Source organism: Diabrotica undecimpunctata, chromosome 3 (assembly GCF_040954645.1).
Source record: "Diabrotica undecimpunctata isolate CICGRU chromosome 3, icDiaUnde3, whole genome shotgun sequence".
In the NCBI taxonomy this organism is placed as follows: domain Eukaryota; kingdom Metazoa; phylum Arthropoda; class Insecta; order Coleoptera; family Chrysomelidae; genus Diabrotica; species Diabrotica undecimpunctata.
This window is the reverse complement of record NC_092805.1, coordinates 98892569-98907730: the sequence shown is the minus strand read 5'-3', so window position 1 is coordinate 98907730 and position 15162 is coordinate 98892569. Positions and strand designations below refer to the sequence as shown.

Sequence of the window (15162 nt, the reverse complement as noted above, 5' to 3'; positions counted from 1 at the left end):
ACAGGTGCTATTTCAGAGATGCAGGGATGTGAATTGTGATATATACGTATGCTTTATAGATTACCAGAAGGCATTTGACAGAGTAAAACGTGACAAATTAATGACTCTAATGCAAGAAATTGGAATTGACAACAAAGATCTTAGAATTATCAGAAACATTTACTACAATCAAACGGCCAAAATCAACATAGAAGACCAGTTAACTGATAAAATTGCAATAGAACGTGGAGTACGACAGGGCTGTATTTTGTCTCCATTGTTGTTCAATATTTATTCTGAATGGGTATTTAAGGAAGCTTTAGACGGTTGTGCGAAAGGAATACTAATAAACGGTAAATGGTTGAATAACATTAGATATGCAGATGACACTATAGTTTTTGCCGATAATCTGAATGACTTACAGATATTAACAAATCGCATAACAGAAGTCAGCAACAGATACGGACTAGCTCTTAACATAAAGAAAACCAAATTTATGACAATTAGTAAAAAACCAATACTAAACGCTCAACTTACAATCAACCAACAGAATATCGAAAGAGTCGAGCAATATACATATCTAGGCACCAATTTAAATAGCCAATGGGACCACTCAACAGAAATTAAACAGCGAATAATAAAAGCAAAAGCAGCATTCGTTAGAATGAGAACTATTTTCAACAGTCGAGACATATCATTAAAAACAAAATGCCGTCTATTGAACTGCTACATATTCACAGTTCTGCTCTACGGAATGGAAGCATGGACACTGACTGTTGCATCTATGAATCGGCTCGAAGCTTTCGAAATGTGGTGTTATAGGCGCATCTTACGTATATCCTGGGTTGACAGAGTTACTAATGTGGAGGTACTGCGTAGAATGGGGAAAGAATGTGAAATTCTCATGACCGTCAAAACTAAAAAGTTGGAATATCTAGGTCATGTAATGAGAAATCAAGAACGTTACGGCCTTCTCCAGCTGATTCTCCAAGGGAAAGTAAATGGTAAGAGAGGACCGGGAAGAAGACGCATTTCCTGGCTTCAAAATTTGCGAAAGTGGTATAACACGACTACCACTGAACTGTTCCGCGCTGCAATAAGCAAAGTGAAGATAGCCGTGATGATCGCCAACGTCCGGAACGGATAGGCACTTTAAGAAGAAGAAGATGGTTTATCCAATCTACTTGTTGCAGAGGTGCTTCCTCTGTCTGTCCGTTGTCAAATTAGTAAGAAATATTCCACAAAAGTAATTGCCTTGAACCTTGGAGTATTGGTTTATTACACCTGATAGTTCAGAGAACGCTGCCATTGAAATTAGATGTACAAAATTAGAAGGTGCATTACATCTGTGCAAAGATCTGTACAAAAGCAGAAACTTATTTTTAACTGAAAATTCTGTAGCTATAATACAATGATCAGGCCGTCAGCCCTATATGCAATCGAATATTTTGGTATGGTAAAGAAAGGGTCATTACGAAAATTTGAAATAAAAGATAGGAAAATTTTGTGAAAAATCTTAGGACCAATCCTCCAAATTCCACAAAGACACAATCATCAGTTATATGAACACTTGGGACATGAAAAAAAGGAGAATGATGTTTTATGGTCACCTATAACATATGAATCCTCAAAGACTTACCAATCGCATTCAATATCAAGATTACCATCTCATTCAAAATAGGCAAGCCAGGTTAAAAAAATTCAATTCAGAATTTCCAAGAAATTCCATCTAGCGACCTTTAAGATCATCAAAGTCTACGAGATAAGGTGAAATCTACGAAAAACCTCATCACTCTCAGTACCCCAGCTCCTCGCCCAGCTAATAAGTGATCGCAAGGCAGGGAAGAGGAATATTCCATTAAAATGAAATCTTCGTGATCCGTAGTAGGCCGAAAAGGCAGCAAAAAAGATTGGCCTGGTTTTCATCTATTAACTTATTCTTAATGTATTTGACTGAGACGGTTTGCAACGACGGCACCGCCAGCGCATTCCGCTGGCTGGCCATCTCCCTACATGCCCGCACTCTCACCGACAACCTACAACTATCATCAATGCGCGCTGGAGATGGAACACCGAAAAAGGTATAAAACGGCGTAGATACCGACAAAGAACCGAGTTAGGTAAGAGGTCTTACTCCGGGTCTTTGAGTATAGATCAAAGGCTACCGTCCTTCCTATACCCTACAACCGAGTATTGATCGCACGCTTCCGTTCCTTGTGCGTATCGAGTATTGATTTACCGGCTCCATCCCACCTCTAGCCTAGGCTAAGTAATGATTAGTAGTTCTCCGGTTTTTGAATATTGACCAAAGACTAATATTTATTTTCGCAAGTATTAACAACGAACCGCAGCTCCATTGATTTTATTTACTATTATTCGTCTTCTGTTTTTATTATACATATTATGTAGACGTTAATTTTATTTTTATCATTTGAATATATTTTTATTTAGATTAAACTTGCATTTTACCAAGACTGGTGGCTAATAAAGCAACCCGACACACTTTTCTTTGTTTTTGTATTTCTACTTTTATGTGTGCATCCTCTACATTTGCTGATAGCTAATGTTCACCGAAACACACTGACACTTATTAAAATGTGATAGTTCCCGGGAGTTGGCTGTATACCATATTAGTTAAAAAACTCAAACATCGAGGTAAAAGCTTCTGTGATATAATATTTAAATTAAAATCCAAATGAATTATAATAAAGTTCAGATTGTTTTTGGACTTATCAGACAGTCCCTTAACAGTATGTCCCTACTCGAAGTAAAGTTTTCACATCCGCACTGGTATGCGAGAGTTTGCCAACAGTTGGCAACGCTATCCATTTACATCGGCATTATTCCTTATAATTTCGTACTTTTAAGTATGTTATCTACAATTTAAATCCAACCCCTGTTTGGTTTTGCGGTTAGTAGCGCAAGTTTTTTAATCTGATACGTAGTAGATAATTTTTACTTACCAGTAAGAGAAAATGTACTCTCTTGTATATTTCTTTGACCTTCTGGTCTCATTCCCTTCATGGAAGGTGTCGATACATTTGATTCCGGCAAAGTTGGTGTTGGGCATGGATTATCTAAGAGTTTGATCTAAAAACAAACAGATTTATACATGAGATGACTATTTATACCATTCTGCATTCATAATTCTATTAAGTCCCTCACTTAATAGAGCATAGCATTTAATTTACACTTTTGATCGATTGTATTCTATGCCTACACCAGTTCCTTTCAATATGTTTACATGTTAAAAAAAAACGGGTGTGGCAGTCCAGTGGGACTGCCGGTGGAAGTTACACTTCTATACACGCATTCGCCGTTACAAATTTATTTGGGAGTCAATCTGCACAATCATTACATATGTAATTCTATAGGTAAGACATAGCAGAAAGAGAAACAGAATTAATAACAACTTACTAACAATGAAGGATTGAATCAATATTTTGATGAAAATGTATATTTTTATTTTCATATATGTATGAAAGGAGTTGAATGCAAAAATTTTTTACACATACTCTGCAGTAAAATTCATTTTTTATTTTGTTATTAATATAATAATACAATACAAATTAAACTGCAATATTCATAAGTATTTAAAAATGACAATAATATACATAAAAAATACACTACAATACAGTGCAACATAATTCCATATAATAATACAATAAAAATTAAAATGCAATATCCATAAGTATTTAAAAATGACAATAATGTAATAATAATAATAAAAAAGTCCTCCCCGACTGGGAATCGAACCACGGTCTCACGCGTGACAGGCGGGGATACTGACTACTATACTACCGAGGACATGACACAACTGTATTTCAAAATTGACAGTTCTGGATCATACAATGATTTATTGAGATTATTATTTTGAAATACAAAAGACTAATATAATTATGAACATTTAATAAATAATACAAAACATATCACATAAATAATAATATTAATAAATATTTTATTATATGTATAATATTATAAGTATATATATCTTTATATAATATATATAATATTAAATTATATATACAAAAGGAACATTTTTATATTCGAGAGAGGAAGAGAGAGAAAATATATCTTCTGTCTCTCTTTTACTCATTATCTTACATATGTAATGATTTCACAGATTCACTCCCATACAAATTTCCAACGTGGAGCGCGCGTATAGAAGTATAACTTCAAAAACCTCATAAATAAAAGTGTATGAACGAATGTAAAATAATTAAATTATATAAACAAAATTATTTACAAAATCCAATTTTTTATTTTTATTATTTTTTTTTATTTTATATTTGTATATACTTAATTTTATTGGAAAACGAATCATTACATTTACAGCTATCACAATATTTTAACTTAAACCCTAACTGGGACAGACATCGTTTTAATACATATATTTTTATCTAGCATAACTTATAGAAAAAAGCAGTTTATTCAACTCCGTTTCGTTCTAAACTATATTCCTGGTGTACTGATATATCGACAATCAAAATTGATTCATGACAAATTGCATCAAATTTGAGGTGCGAAACGAACAACATTAGATGAAAGGTATGGTTTGGCTAGGTTATTTATATCTCAGAAACTAAACATTTAGATCTAACTGATAAGAACAGTTTTAAGAAAATCTACAACTACATGCTAAACTGTATAATTCTTCTTCTTTTTGCACTGGCGCTGCAGTCCCAAGTGCGGTCCCAAATAGGCGGCCTGGGGCCGCTTTCCTATAAGTTCTGATTTTGCGCATTAGCTGCCACTTTACTCTTCTATATTTTGCCGTTCTTCCTTTTGGCCTTCTACCTGCATTTTACTGTGTAGGACTCTTCTCAGCAGTTTGTCATCATCGATCCTCACTAAATACTCAGCATATCTAAGTCTCTGGAGTCTAACGAATTCTGAGATAGGTTTTTCTTTGAACAATTGATAAAGATTTTGATTATATCGGAACAAAGATCTTCATCAGAATTTTTTTTTCGAAAATTTTCTTTTTTTGGTTTTTGTCATCACCCGTTTCTATTCGGTGTGAGATAACATATTGTGTATTGTATATCCATAATATACTATTGGTCTAATGATGGTTTTATAAATCTTAATCTTCGAATTCTGATGTACGATATTGTAGCTTCCTTTATTCCCTTTAGTTAATTTAACTTACTAGGTGAAGGAATGATCTAAATTTCAAATTTCCAAATTTCTAAATATTTATTTTTACTTTTAATAAAAGCATGGTCGAGTCAAGTTTTTCAAGGTAGTAGACATTTTACATAGTAGGGCACCTCATCCGTGGACACACTGTATATAAACCTAACAATTAAGAACAATTTTGTGATATTTACTTGTGTCGGGGCCATCCATTATCACGCCCCTTATCAAAATAGTGAAATAATGAACACACAATTCCCTTCCAATTCCTGAGTTGTTTTGACATTTTGTTTTGTTTTATGAAATACAACAAATAATTGCTTATTGTACTCTAAGTATTTTAGGTTTGCTTACATTCCAACAATATTTATGATATAAACAATAAAAAATACGAATGGCAAATCTGGAAATAATACCAACACTTCCTAACTGTCATTTATATATTCATAAATTAAACGTGATTTCATGAAATGTTTTTTTAAATTTAATATGAATTGTTTTTTGAGTACCAAATATTTTCTTTAAATATTATTTTATTGACAATATGATGTATATAATATGTCAAATAAATCTAAAATTATTGTTGGGAATTCCTAAAGTTTTTAGAGGAAATGTTTCACATTTGGTTCCGGTGAAGATAGCCTCAAATTAGCTGTCAATTAAGTTTCATAGAACGAAATATTGCGTTAAGTGTTGCCAATGTATATATCGTCGGTATACTGCGAAAACCAGGTAAATGGCGGAATACCGAAATCGAGAAAAAACCTTTTTAAAGTTTAGTTTTTTATTGTGAATTAAGCAGTCAGCTTGTTTTTGATATTCGGTATTCTAGTGAAAAATGCATATATCTGAAATGATATTTTATCATTAGTTTGAAAAAATTGAGACACCTATCTGACTAGTCCTAAATTTAAGTTCTAAATCTATCACTTACCTGGTTTTACCTGTAAATCTAAATAAATCAGTTACTCTTCAAATAACATATTTAACACAAATATAATAAACCATGTACAATATTTTCCAGTTTTGTGATCGAGATATATATATTCATAAATTAAACTTGATTTCATGAAATGTTTTTTTAAATTTAATATGAATTGTTTTTTGAGTACCAAATGTTTTCTTTAAATATTATTTTATTGACAATATGATGTATATAATATGTCTAATAAATCTAAAATTATTGTTGGGAATTTCTAAAGTTTTTAGAGGAAATGTTTCACATTTGGTTCCGGTGAAGATAGCCTCAAATTAGCTGTCAATTAAGTTTCATAGAACGAAATATTGCGTTAAGTGTTGCCAATGTATGTATATATATATATATATATATATATATATATATATATATATACAAATGTATATGTCATAATATGCTTCAAATACAAAGAGAGAAAGCTTTTAAAAATTTTATAATTTATATAAAACACGAATGAATTAATATTTGTTTCTTTTGATATTAATTGCAGTTAATTATAAGACTTTTTTTTTGACAACTGACCTTTGATAGGTTAGCGAATAGATTTGACAATAGAGTCAGAACCCTCAAACCACTAGTTGCCAGATTCCAACAGATGTCTTTTTAACTTTATTATTTATACTGGCATTTTACTATTTACTTTTAAAAAGTGTTTTAAAACAATTTACTTTTTCTTTAGTAATTCTAAAGTATTAATTTTTAAATATCTTATTACTTTTGATTGTATATCTTTTATTAGTAAGGTAAATTTTAACCGTGCAAAACACCAATATTTCATTCTATCAAACTCATTTGAGACAATCTTCACTGGGACCAAATGTGAAAAATGTCCAAATAATGTATAACGACTTAATCAATTTAATAATTAGTCGAAGTCGTAGAAACATACAAGAAATTAAACAGTACACAAGGATCATTACATCGAAAAATGAATAGACACAATTTAATTTAATCATACTCACCTTAAGTACTTTGGGTGTTATTTCAAGATACTCATCATCATCATATCTTGAAGGCTTTATCTTATCCAATTCCTCAGGATTATATACATATGGTGCAAATACTGGGGTTTCTACAAAGTGACCATGCCCTTCCGCAACTCTTAACTGTCCCTCTTCCAAACAAACTCTTCCGTTAACTATTACGTACTCCGGAACTCCGTGACACGTCATTCCCTAAAATATATTGAAAATTGTTTGTTACGATATTGTAGGAAACTGAAATATGAAGCAAAAATTTAATTTGCATCATAGTTGTTGCTTGCATTCAAATTTAACAGCGCTTAAACAGTGTCAAATAAATTTTCAAAAATGCAGCAGAATTTAAGAAATTTTCACAAGTCATAAGAGGGTTGCAGTAAAATTGAAAAAAAGGTCTTTAAGTTAAATGGCTACAGAATTAAATGTCAGTAAAAGTAGTATATTTTATCTGACAAAAACAATAAAGATTTTACGAGACGCTTTGGCAGAATTTTGGACAATGAATTTTAATATGTACATGGAATTTTGGAGCAATGTGTTATTCTGCTGGAAGACCAGCAGTTTATTGTCCTAGAAACTCAAGCTTCTAAGAGAATTATACGTTGTGTACTACTTTATACACAATGTACTCATTGTTTTGGCGTGAATAAGCGTTATCTATCCTAAAATATGAAGGAAGAGAAGTTTTTCCAGCCAATACCTCTCTACATGTAAGAAATCAGTTTGTTCCACTCATAAATGTTTATAATAATGATTTTTATTACTGGATTATTCCTCAATTCACATGGCTGGAACAGTCAGAGATCAGGTCTGCAACAACATAAACATTTTGCAATGTCCAGAAATAGTCTATCGAAAATATAGAGGCCTTCATAGTAAAAAATATATATCAAAGAGATTGACAAACGAGGTGAAGTAGAGGAAATTATTGAAAGTGCTTGGGAAGAGCTAATAGTTTCTTACAACATGCGATATTTAATTTTGTTAAAGAAGATTGAAAGGTGTTGTGGTTGGCAATGACTCTGCAATGAAATATTAATAACACTAATAATCGTAATACATTTTAGTTCGTAGCATTTTCGACTCACTTTGTAATATGACTGGCTAAAGCTACAGAAATGAATATCACTAAAAAATCAATGACAACCAACGAACGCCTAATGTATACGTATAACTCTCAATTTTTGTATCGTGTATAAAAATTTAGCACTTAGCCAAAATTATATTGACAATACAATACAAATGATAGCTTAATAAGATAGTAAATAAAAACTATAGATTTGCTTACTTCAAAAATGTTAAAATCAACTGCTTGATGGTGCGTCTCTGCAGATATTGTGCGGGTGGCATTTCCATTCCAAATAACAATATCAGCATCGGATCCAACAGCGATACATCCTTTTCTAGGATACAAATTAAATATTTTGGCAGCGTTTGTACTTGTCACAGCCACAAATCTGCAGGGCGATAAAATACCAGTTTGCACGCCCTTTTCCCATATAACAGACATTCTATCCTCTACACCGTTGACTCCATTTGGAATTTTCGTGAAATCGTTTTTGCCCAGTTCCTTCTGGGCTTTGTTGAATGTGCAGTTGTCACTTCCTGTCAGTTGAAGAACGTCTCTAAAAATGTACGCAGTTGAAAAGGTATACTGTTAATATTTTGTTGAAAATTTGGCAATGCTTTAAAAATGTAAAAGCTGTGAGAGCAATAATGTCAAAATTCACTCGATGGGTGAAGTTACTACTGCTTCCATAGCACCTAATATTATATAAGATATGAAATATATTATATATGAAAATGTAAATGTTTTTAAAATAAAATCTTTCTGTAATGAAGTCATATAATTTATTTCTTAATTATTGTTTATGTTCAATCCAAATGTTGCTATGTTATGAAAACTGTGTGTATTATAATAGATACAGTTTCATTGTCAGCTTAGTCTTGTTTGCAGGTTTGATAGTCTTACGAATATATTGCACATTCTGTTTTAAATATGTTGATTTCATTCTAATTTCCAGTATTTAGTTTATAGCTGTAAAGTAGTGGAAATCAAGGAAAATGGATCAAAAATCAAGAACAAAAACGAGGATTTAAGAAAAATAACAAGCATGACTGACATCCAGATTCTAAGAGTTAGAAGATGGAGGGAAGTTGACAGGAATCGACAGGAGTAGCGACTTCTTTGTGAGCAGGCCAAGATCCACAAAGGATTTTCGAGCCACTTATGATGATGACTGACATCATTGAAAGAATATACAGACTAAGGTGAAGACGGGCAGGACACATAGTGAGAATGATAGATGGTTTATAGACATAAAAGCTATTGGAATGAAGACCACGTGAGGACAAACGAAGTGTCCGACCACCAGAACGATTTACTGATGACCTAAAGAAAATAAATAAAAACTGTATGAGATCGGCACAGTACAGGTGTGGACCTAGGAGAGGGCCTATGTTTAGCAGTGGACGCCCGAAGCTGGATGATGATGTGAAATCATAGTGATAGTCTTCGCAGATTCTAAAGATACAGATGAAGTTGTTTAAAGTTAGTCCAAAATGGGACTAGAGACAAAATAACGTACATCCACGTACATACATTCCAAGATATATGTACAAAGCTACATATATCTTGGAAGAGAAGTCAACTCGCAACTAGACCATTTAAAAGAGATTGAAAATAGCATTAAGATATATGCGCCAAATTTGTGTCATCTGAAGCTGGATATCCATATAAGACTCCGAACATTCCTGGTTGCTCCTCTTCTATGTATGCAATATATGGTCCTTATAAAGGACCAAATAAAGGGAAGATATAAAAAAAGCATACATTAAGATTGTGGATGTATACTAAGTATGATGTATATCTCGAACATACAAGGCAACACACCTAGGAGAAGAGGGAGACTATGGCTTATTTCTCCCATCTCGTTCTAATAATTTACAGAATACAATACAAAAGCATGAGGAGAAAATATTTTTGATTTATACCAGTTACACTGTTGAATGGAATTATATGAACTATGAAATTTTTCTTTGGGGTTTTCTTCTTCTTTCATACTGGCACAGATTCTGCTTGTTTTTCATTGCTCCAGTATTATCGTTCAAGCATTTTTGGTCGTTCTACTATTCTCCGTTACACTGGAGAATAATCTCGCTGATTTCACTCATCTGTCCTTAGTTATTCTGTCTATATGGTCATTCTACTCCTACCTTTTGTTAAACCCATCCACTGTTTTCTATTACACATTTGAGTCTAATGTCCATTCTTTGGCGTATCTCTCGTCAAGTATTTATGCATAAATTGTTATGAGGATATTCATTTCTGGGGTTTCTCCTTATTCTTACTGTGTCCGGTCGGGTTTCCGCTCAAAACAAATATTTTGTACATCCGGCTTTTTTAACTTCTTTGCTTATATTTTTGAGATTTCAAATTCTATCATTCAGATAACCAGCGGCTCTGTTTGGTATATTCAATTGTTATTCTACTTCTGTCTCAAACTTTCTGTGGCTGTCCCCAGTATTTGAACTCAAGCACTTTTAAACTGTTTCTCTTTTTTTTGGCCATTATCATCTGCGTAACATGTTATTTTAAATTGTTTTTTGTAAGATGACAAACGGACATGGACTCCTAAGCCAATAATCCTTAAACACCTACACACGCACACTTTTTTCCATAAACGGTTAACATTAATGGGCTCAAAGAATTTCCCTCTCTCATTCCAGTGTCAACTTCAATCGGATAGGTTAGTTTTTCTTCTATTTTTGCTTTTGTTGTGTTGTTTTTGGTATTATGTTTTCGGTCATTTTTTTATATTTTGTGACATTTTGTTTGTCAGAACGGCAAAATATAAAGTTTGTTTCCGTTTTCGTATTGTATTTTTGAGTTTTCTTTCCATTGTTTATCTAGGAAGATGGAAAATGATCTTCTGTTGGTGTTACACGTTTATTCAGTTTATTTGTCATCATTGTAGTTAGTTTTAGTGTAGTAATTTAAGGCCCCTATAATTTCTTGGGTGGGGTTTCTCAGTATAGTATTTAAAGAGGATTATTAAAATATTTTGATCTCTATTCGTCCGGTTTTCTATTGTTTTTAAAGTTTTCTGAATTATAGTGCTTCCGCTATTTACTTCTAAACCATGACGTTCTGCTTCGACCTGGTCAGCTTCTTCAGTCTCTCTTGACTTGTATGATTAAATTAAGTATATTATATCTCTCTGGGTGACGCATAATACGGCCAGAATATTCCATTTTCCTTTTTTGAACTGTAACTTCGGTAAATTTTCCCATCCGCTGCAAAACAACCTCGTTACGAACTCTATCTACCCGACTTATTCATAGGATTCTCTGATACAGCCAGATTTCCAGTATTGTTCCATTAAACTCCAAATTTCGACACTATAAAAAATAATACAGAATACATAACATGTTACTAATCGAATTTTCAAAGTGATACTGTTTCCACAAAAGAGTTTCTTCACATTAAAGAATGCAGCTGCCTTCTCTTTATGTATTCTAATTTCTTTGCTCATTTCCCAGTTATTTTGATTACAACCAAGGTAAGTGATACTGTTGGTTCTGGCTCCCTTTTAATTTTTAGATCTTTCTCTTCCCGAGAGTTTCCTTTGCTACTTCATTCAAACTATTCCTGAGCTTTTCCTAGCTTTCTTCAATTTAGACGGCTAGTTTTTCGGTGTGAGCAATCGTATCACATTCTTTATCGGTAAAGATATTGTGTGAATTCCGAAATTAGTCTTTCTACTTTGATTTTGGTTTGTGTCTATGTAATAGTCTCGAGTTTGCTGTATTTTATGTTCATTCTCATTTTTGTGATCGGTTCTTACATCGACGGAGTTAAGACACCTTATATCGATTAATTGTGATGGATGTATTCTTCTGAGTATTATAGAAAATCTATCTTATTTGGTCCTAAAATTAAAAATTAAAATATTCTTTGACTCGCGCCTTGTAAAATATTGGGAATTAAATTACTTTCGCATATACTTGTTACATGTTAAAATTCTGTATCTTAAATTTTATTTGCAAATCTAGCATTAACCATTGCTTCTTGGATTACTTTCGTGGATTAGATTTTGTGAAGCAATTCTGATAATCTCATTGTGCACTAAATTTCATATGGAGATAGATCGTTTTTGATTATACAATGCCCTTAATAATTAGATTAGACTCATAGATAGATGGAGGAATCGGGAAAAGTTTTAATATTGTAGTAACATGTAGGTGGTGTTTTTCAAAGAATTGTTCCATTAGTTATTAATACTGGGTTAATATTTTGATTTTTTGTCAAGTAGCTATATTCATTGTATTTATTGAAAGGGAATAGTTTGTACACATTCTACTTGATTCCTATACATTCATATCTATTTTTTATTATTTGTTCATTTTATAATATTATTCCACTAACTACAGCATGATTTGAACTAAAAAATTATGCATATCTTACATGTGCATATGTAGTTTTTAGATGCAACCATTTAACCATTGACAATGCCAAATTTGGATTATTACTCTAAAAACAAATGTTGGTTATGTGTTTTATATTTAAAGTGCAAAAATTGTTAAAACCAATAATAGAAAAAATATACATTTGTTTGTCACAGTTTAGTTCATTATCAACAAATAAAAACGATAGTAAGATTAGTATACTTGAAAATGGAAAAATATTATGGAAGTATTAGTGTTGTAAGATAATTTAGATGGAGAATACATATGCAATATTTTCATCCTAAGTGGCATATAAGCTGATATAACATTATTACACTTCAAGGTAAGATTCTGGCCTTGATAGTGGTATGGACCATAAATATAATCATGCCCTTAAGATGGAGAACTTACCGTGTAGCAAATATCTAACTGCAAAACCTAATAAATGCGTAGTCTTATATTACGTGTATCCTATTTTTTTTTAATGGTGTTAGAGTATGCACCTTGTTAGATAATATGAAGAACAGAATACAAGCATTCGGAATAGTTCTCAAACGAAGCAATGGTAATAGGGTCCCTCCGAGGGCCATGGGACATTGTTGTGGTGAAAAGCATGCGGTGCTTTGCGGGGAGTGATAAAATTTCCTAGCTTCCAGTGGGATAAAAATGGACCAGGAATAAACAAACAAAAAAATCTGCTGATATTGCTCACTAAGAACCGAAAAAGGTAAAGCGAGCGACCATGAGTGATGTGGAGAAAACAAGGGTTTAATACGTATTTAAGCAAAACATCATCCCAAAAGACGCTCTACAGGAGGCTTTTAAAACCTCTCCGCAAGCTACAAACATAGAAGTAATGTATACACAAAAGTTAACTAAGGAATATACATTATGTCCATGTGTTTTTCCACTTTTCCTAATAAGCCGTAAGATACAAGATAAGGAGAGAAAATCAACAACAGATACAATACATATAATCAAACAAAAAATCGAGAAATGCAATTAACACAATATAGAACTACTCTAGATTCCTTGTAAAGTACTGTCCTCAACATACCGCTAGAAGAATATAGAAGGAACTATAACAAATGTTTCAACACAAATACTAGTATACAAGACGAAGAAATGGTACTCATAGAAAGAGATGAGAAAAGATCGGAAAAAGCCATAATAAAATTTGCAATTTACTGTCTTTAACACACCGCTAAAAAGATGCCATAGAAACTATAGCCCAGTTTTCAACGCAAAAACTAGCATAAGCAGACGCAGTGCTCATAGAAAAATATAAAAAAAGCTATAGATCCTAAAAGCCCTAATAAAACTTGCAATTAAAATAAGGAAACCAGAACTAGAAAGTATTCAAAGAAAAATAAAATACCTACGTTACAGAAAAGATTCGAACACAATCGAGGAAATTAAAATAGAAAAGAACACATTCGGCAAAATTATCACTTTCAATATTTTTCAGTGAAAAAGCGAAGGAACTAAGAGAAACGCAGATAAATCAGAACGTATAGTATCAGGAAACTTACTGGAGATGTCACAGACTACTGAAAGCCAGGAAGTTAAACAGCAATATAAAACAGAAAACATGTAAAGTGGCAATTAGACTGATAGTAGCACATGCAGCCGAGATATGTGGCTCAAAAATAGAGATGAATAAAGGTTAAGGTTAATTTGTGACAAATTATGGTCTCAGTAAGGAAGCTCTCAAATTATGGGAGAATTGAAAAGAAGAACGAACCATATGGCCTATAATACGTCAGGACTGAGGCAAGCAAAAAAGATATTAGATTGGCAATTTCAAATGACAGTATTCAGTAAGATGTTCTTACTGGACACTGCTTCTGAGGTATTAACTCAAAAATATCAAATAAATAAAATATATCTATATTAAAACTGGTCATGTCTCGTAAAACACTCGGTGTAAGGTAGCATAACCTTATGTTGAGAGAATTCTCTAGAGCTGTTCTATCAAAATGCGTAATAATATTCAGGGCATTATATTTAAAATAAGTCACGAATTTTAGTCAACTTCTGGTAGGTGGTAGAACGCTTTAAAGATTTTATATTATTTGGGCATATGTAAAAATCCCTCATACTAAATTTTCAGATACTAATTATGTCAAGTTACTCACAAACATTTAATTGGAACTCTATAAGGATCACACTATTTATAAACGGGGGCAAAATTAAAATTATAAAGGTAATTTTCATCTGCTGATTGAAACTGATAGTGCCCAATTCAAAGTTTCGAAACTCTTAGATATATCTCATCTCAATTATCTTACAATATAATTATTAATAGTTAGTAAATGTCACACTTACGATGCCAAAAAAGTCATCAATTTATGAGAATCGACATTAGACCTAATTGGTGGTGATGTGATGAAATTGAGGTTAGCTTTGCCAGTGACCGCAAAAGCTGACACCGCCACTTCTCCGAACGCTCTCAGATTACCCTCGGAGATGTGATTTTGCAAAATTTCTGCGGATTTGTCGGTAGTTACGTGAAGCACGTAAAGTGGGGCGTTCACCTATAGAGGTTTTAAAAGTTTTGTTAGGATTACTGTGCGGTTGTAAAGACTGCCAAATACAAAATGTTAATGTTAAAACTACAAAATTATCCATATTCAGAAT

At 32.5% G+C, this 15162-nt stretch overlaps 1 protein-coding gene across 4 annotated transcripts in view; it reads right to left on the bottom strand.

The window, feature by feature from the left end:
• Positions 1–15162, bottom strand: part of CRMP (Collapsin Response Mediator Protein) — a 123775-nt gene that overhangs the window by 10645 nt on the left and 97968 nt on the right. For 2 of the 4 annotated variants that reach the window (XM_072526394.1, XM_072526396.1), the window contains 4 exons: positions 14851–15059; positions 8363–8699; positions 7057–7269; positions 2943–3069 (listed from right to left, as the gene is read on the bottom strand). In XM_072526394.1, coding sequence (XP_072382495.1) covers positions 2943–3069; positions 7057–7269; positions 8363–8699; positions 14851–15059 — 886 coding nt within the window. The remainder of the gene's footprint in view (positions 1–2942; positions 3070–7056; positions 7270–8362; positions 8700–14850; positions 15060–15162) is intronic. The other 2 variants (XM_072526393.1, XM_072526395.1) reach the window with 1 other exon arrangement.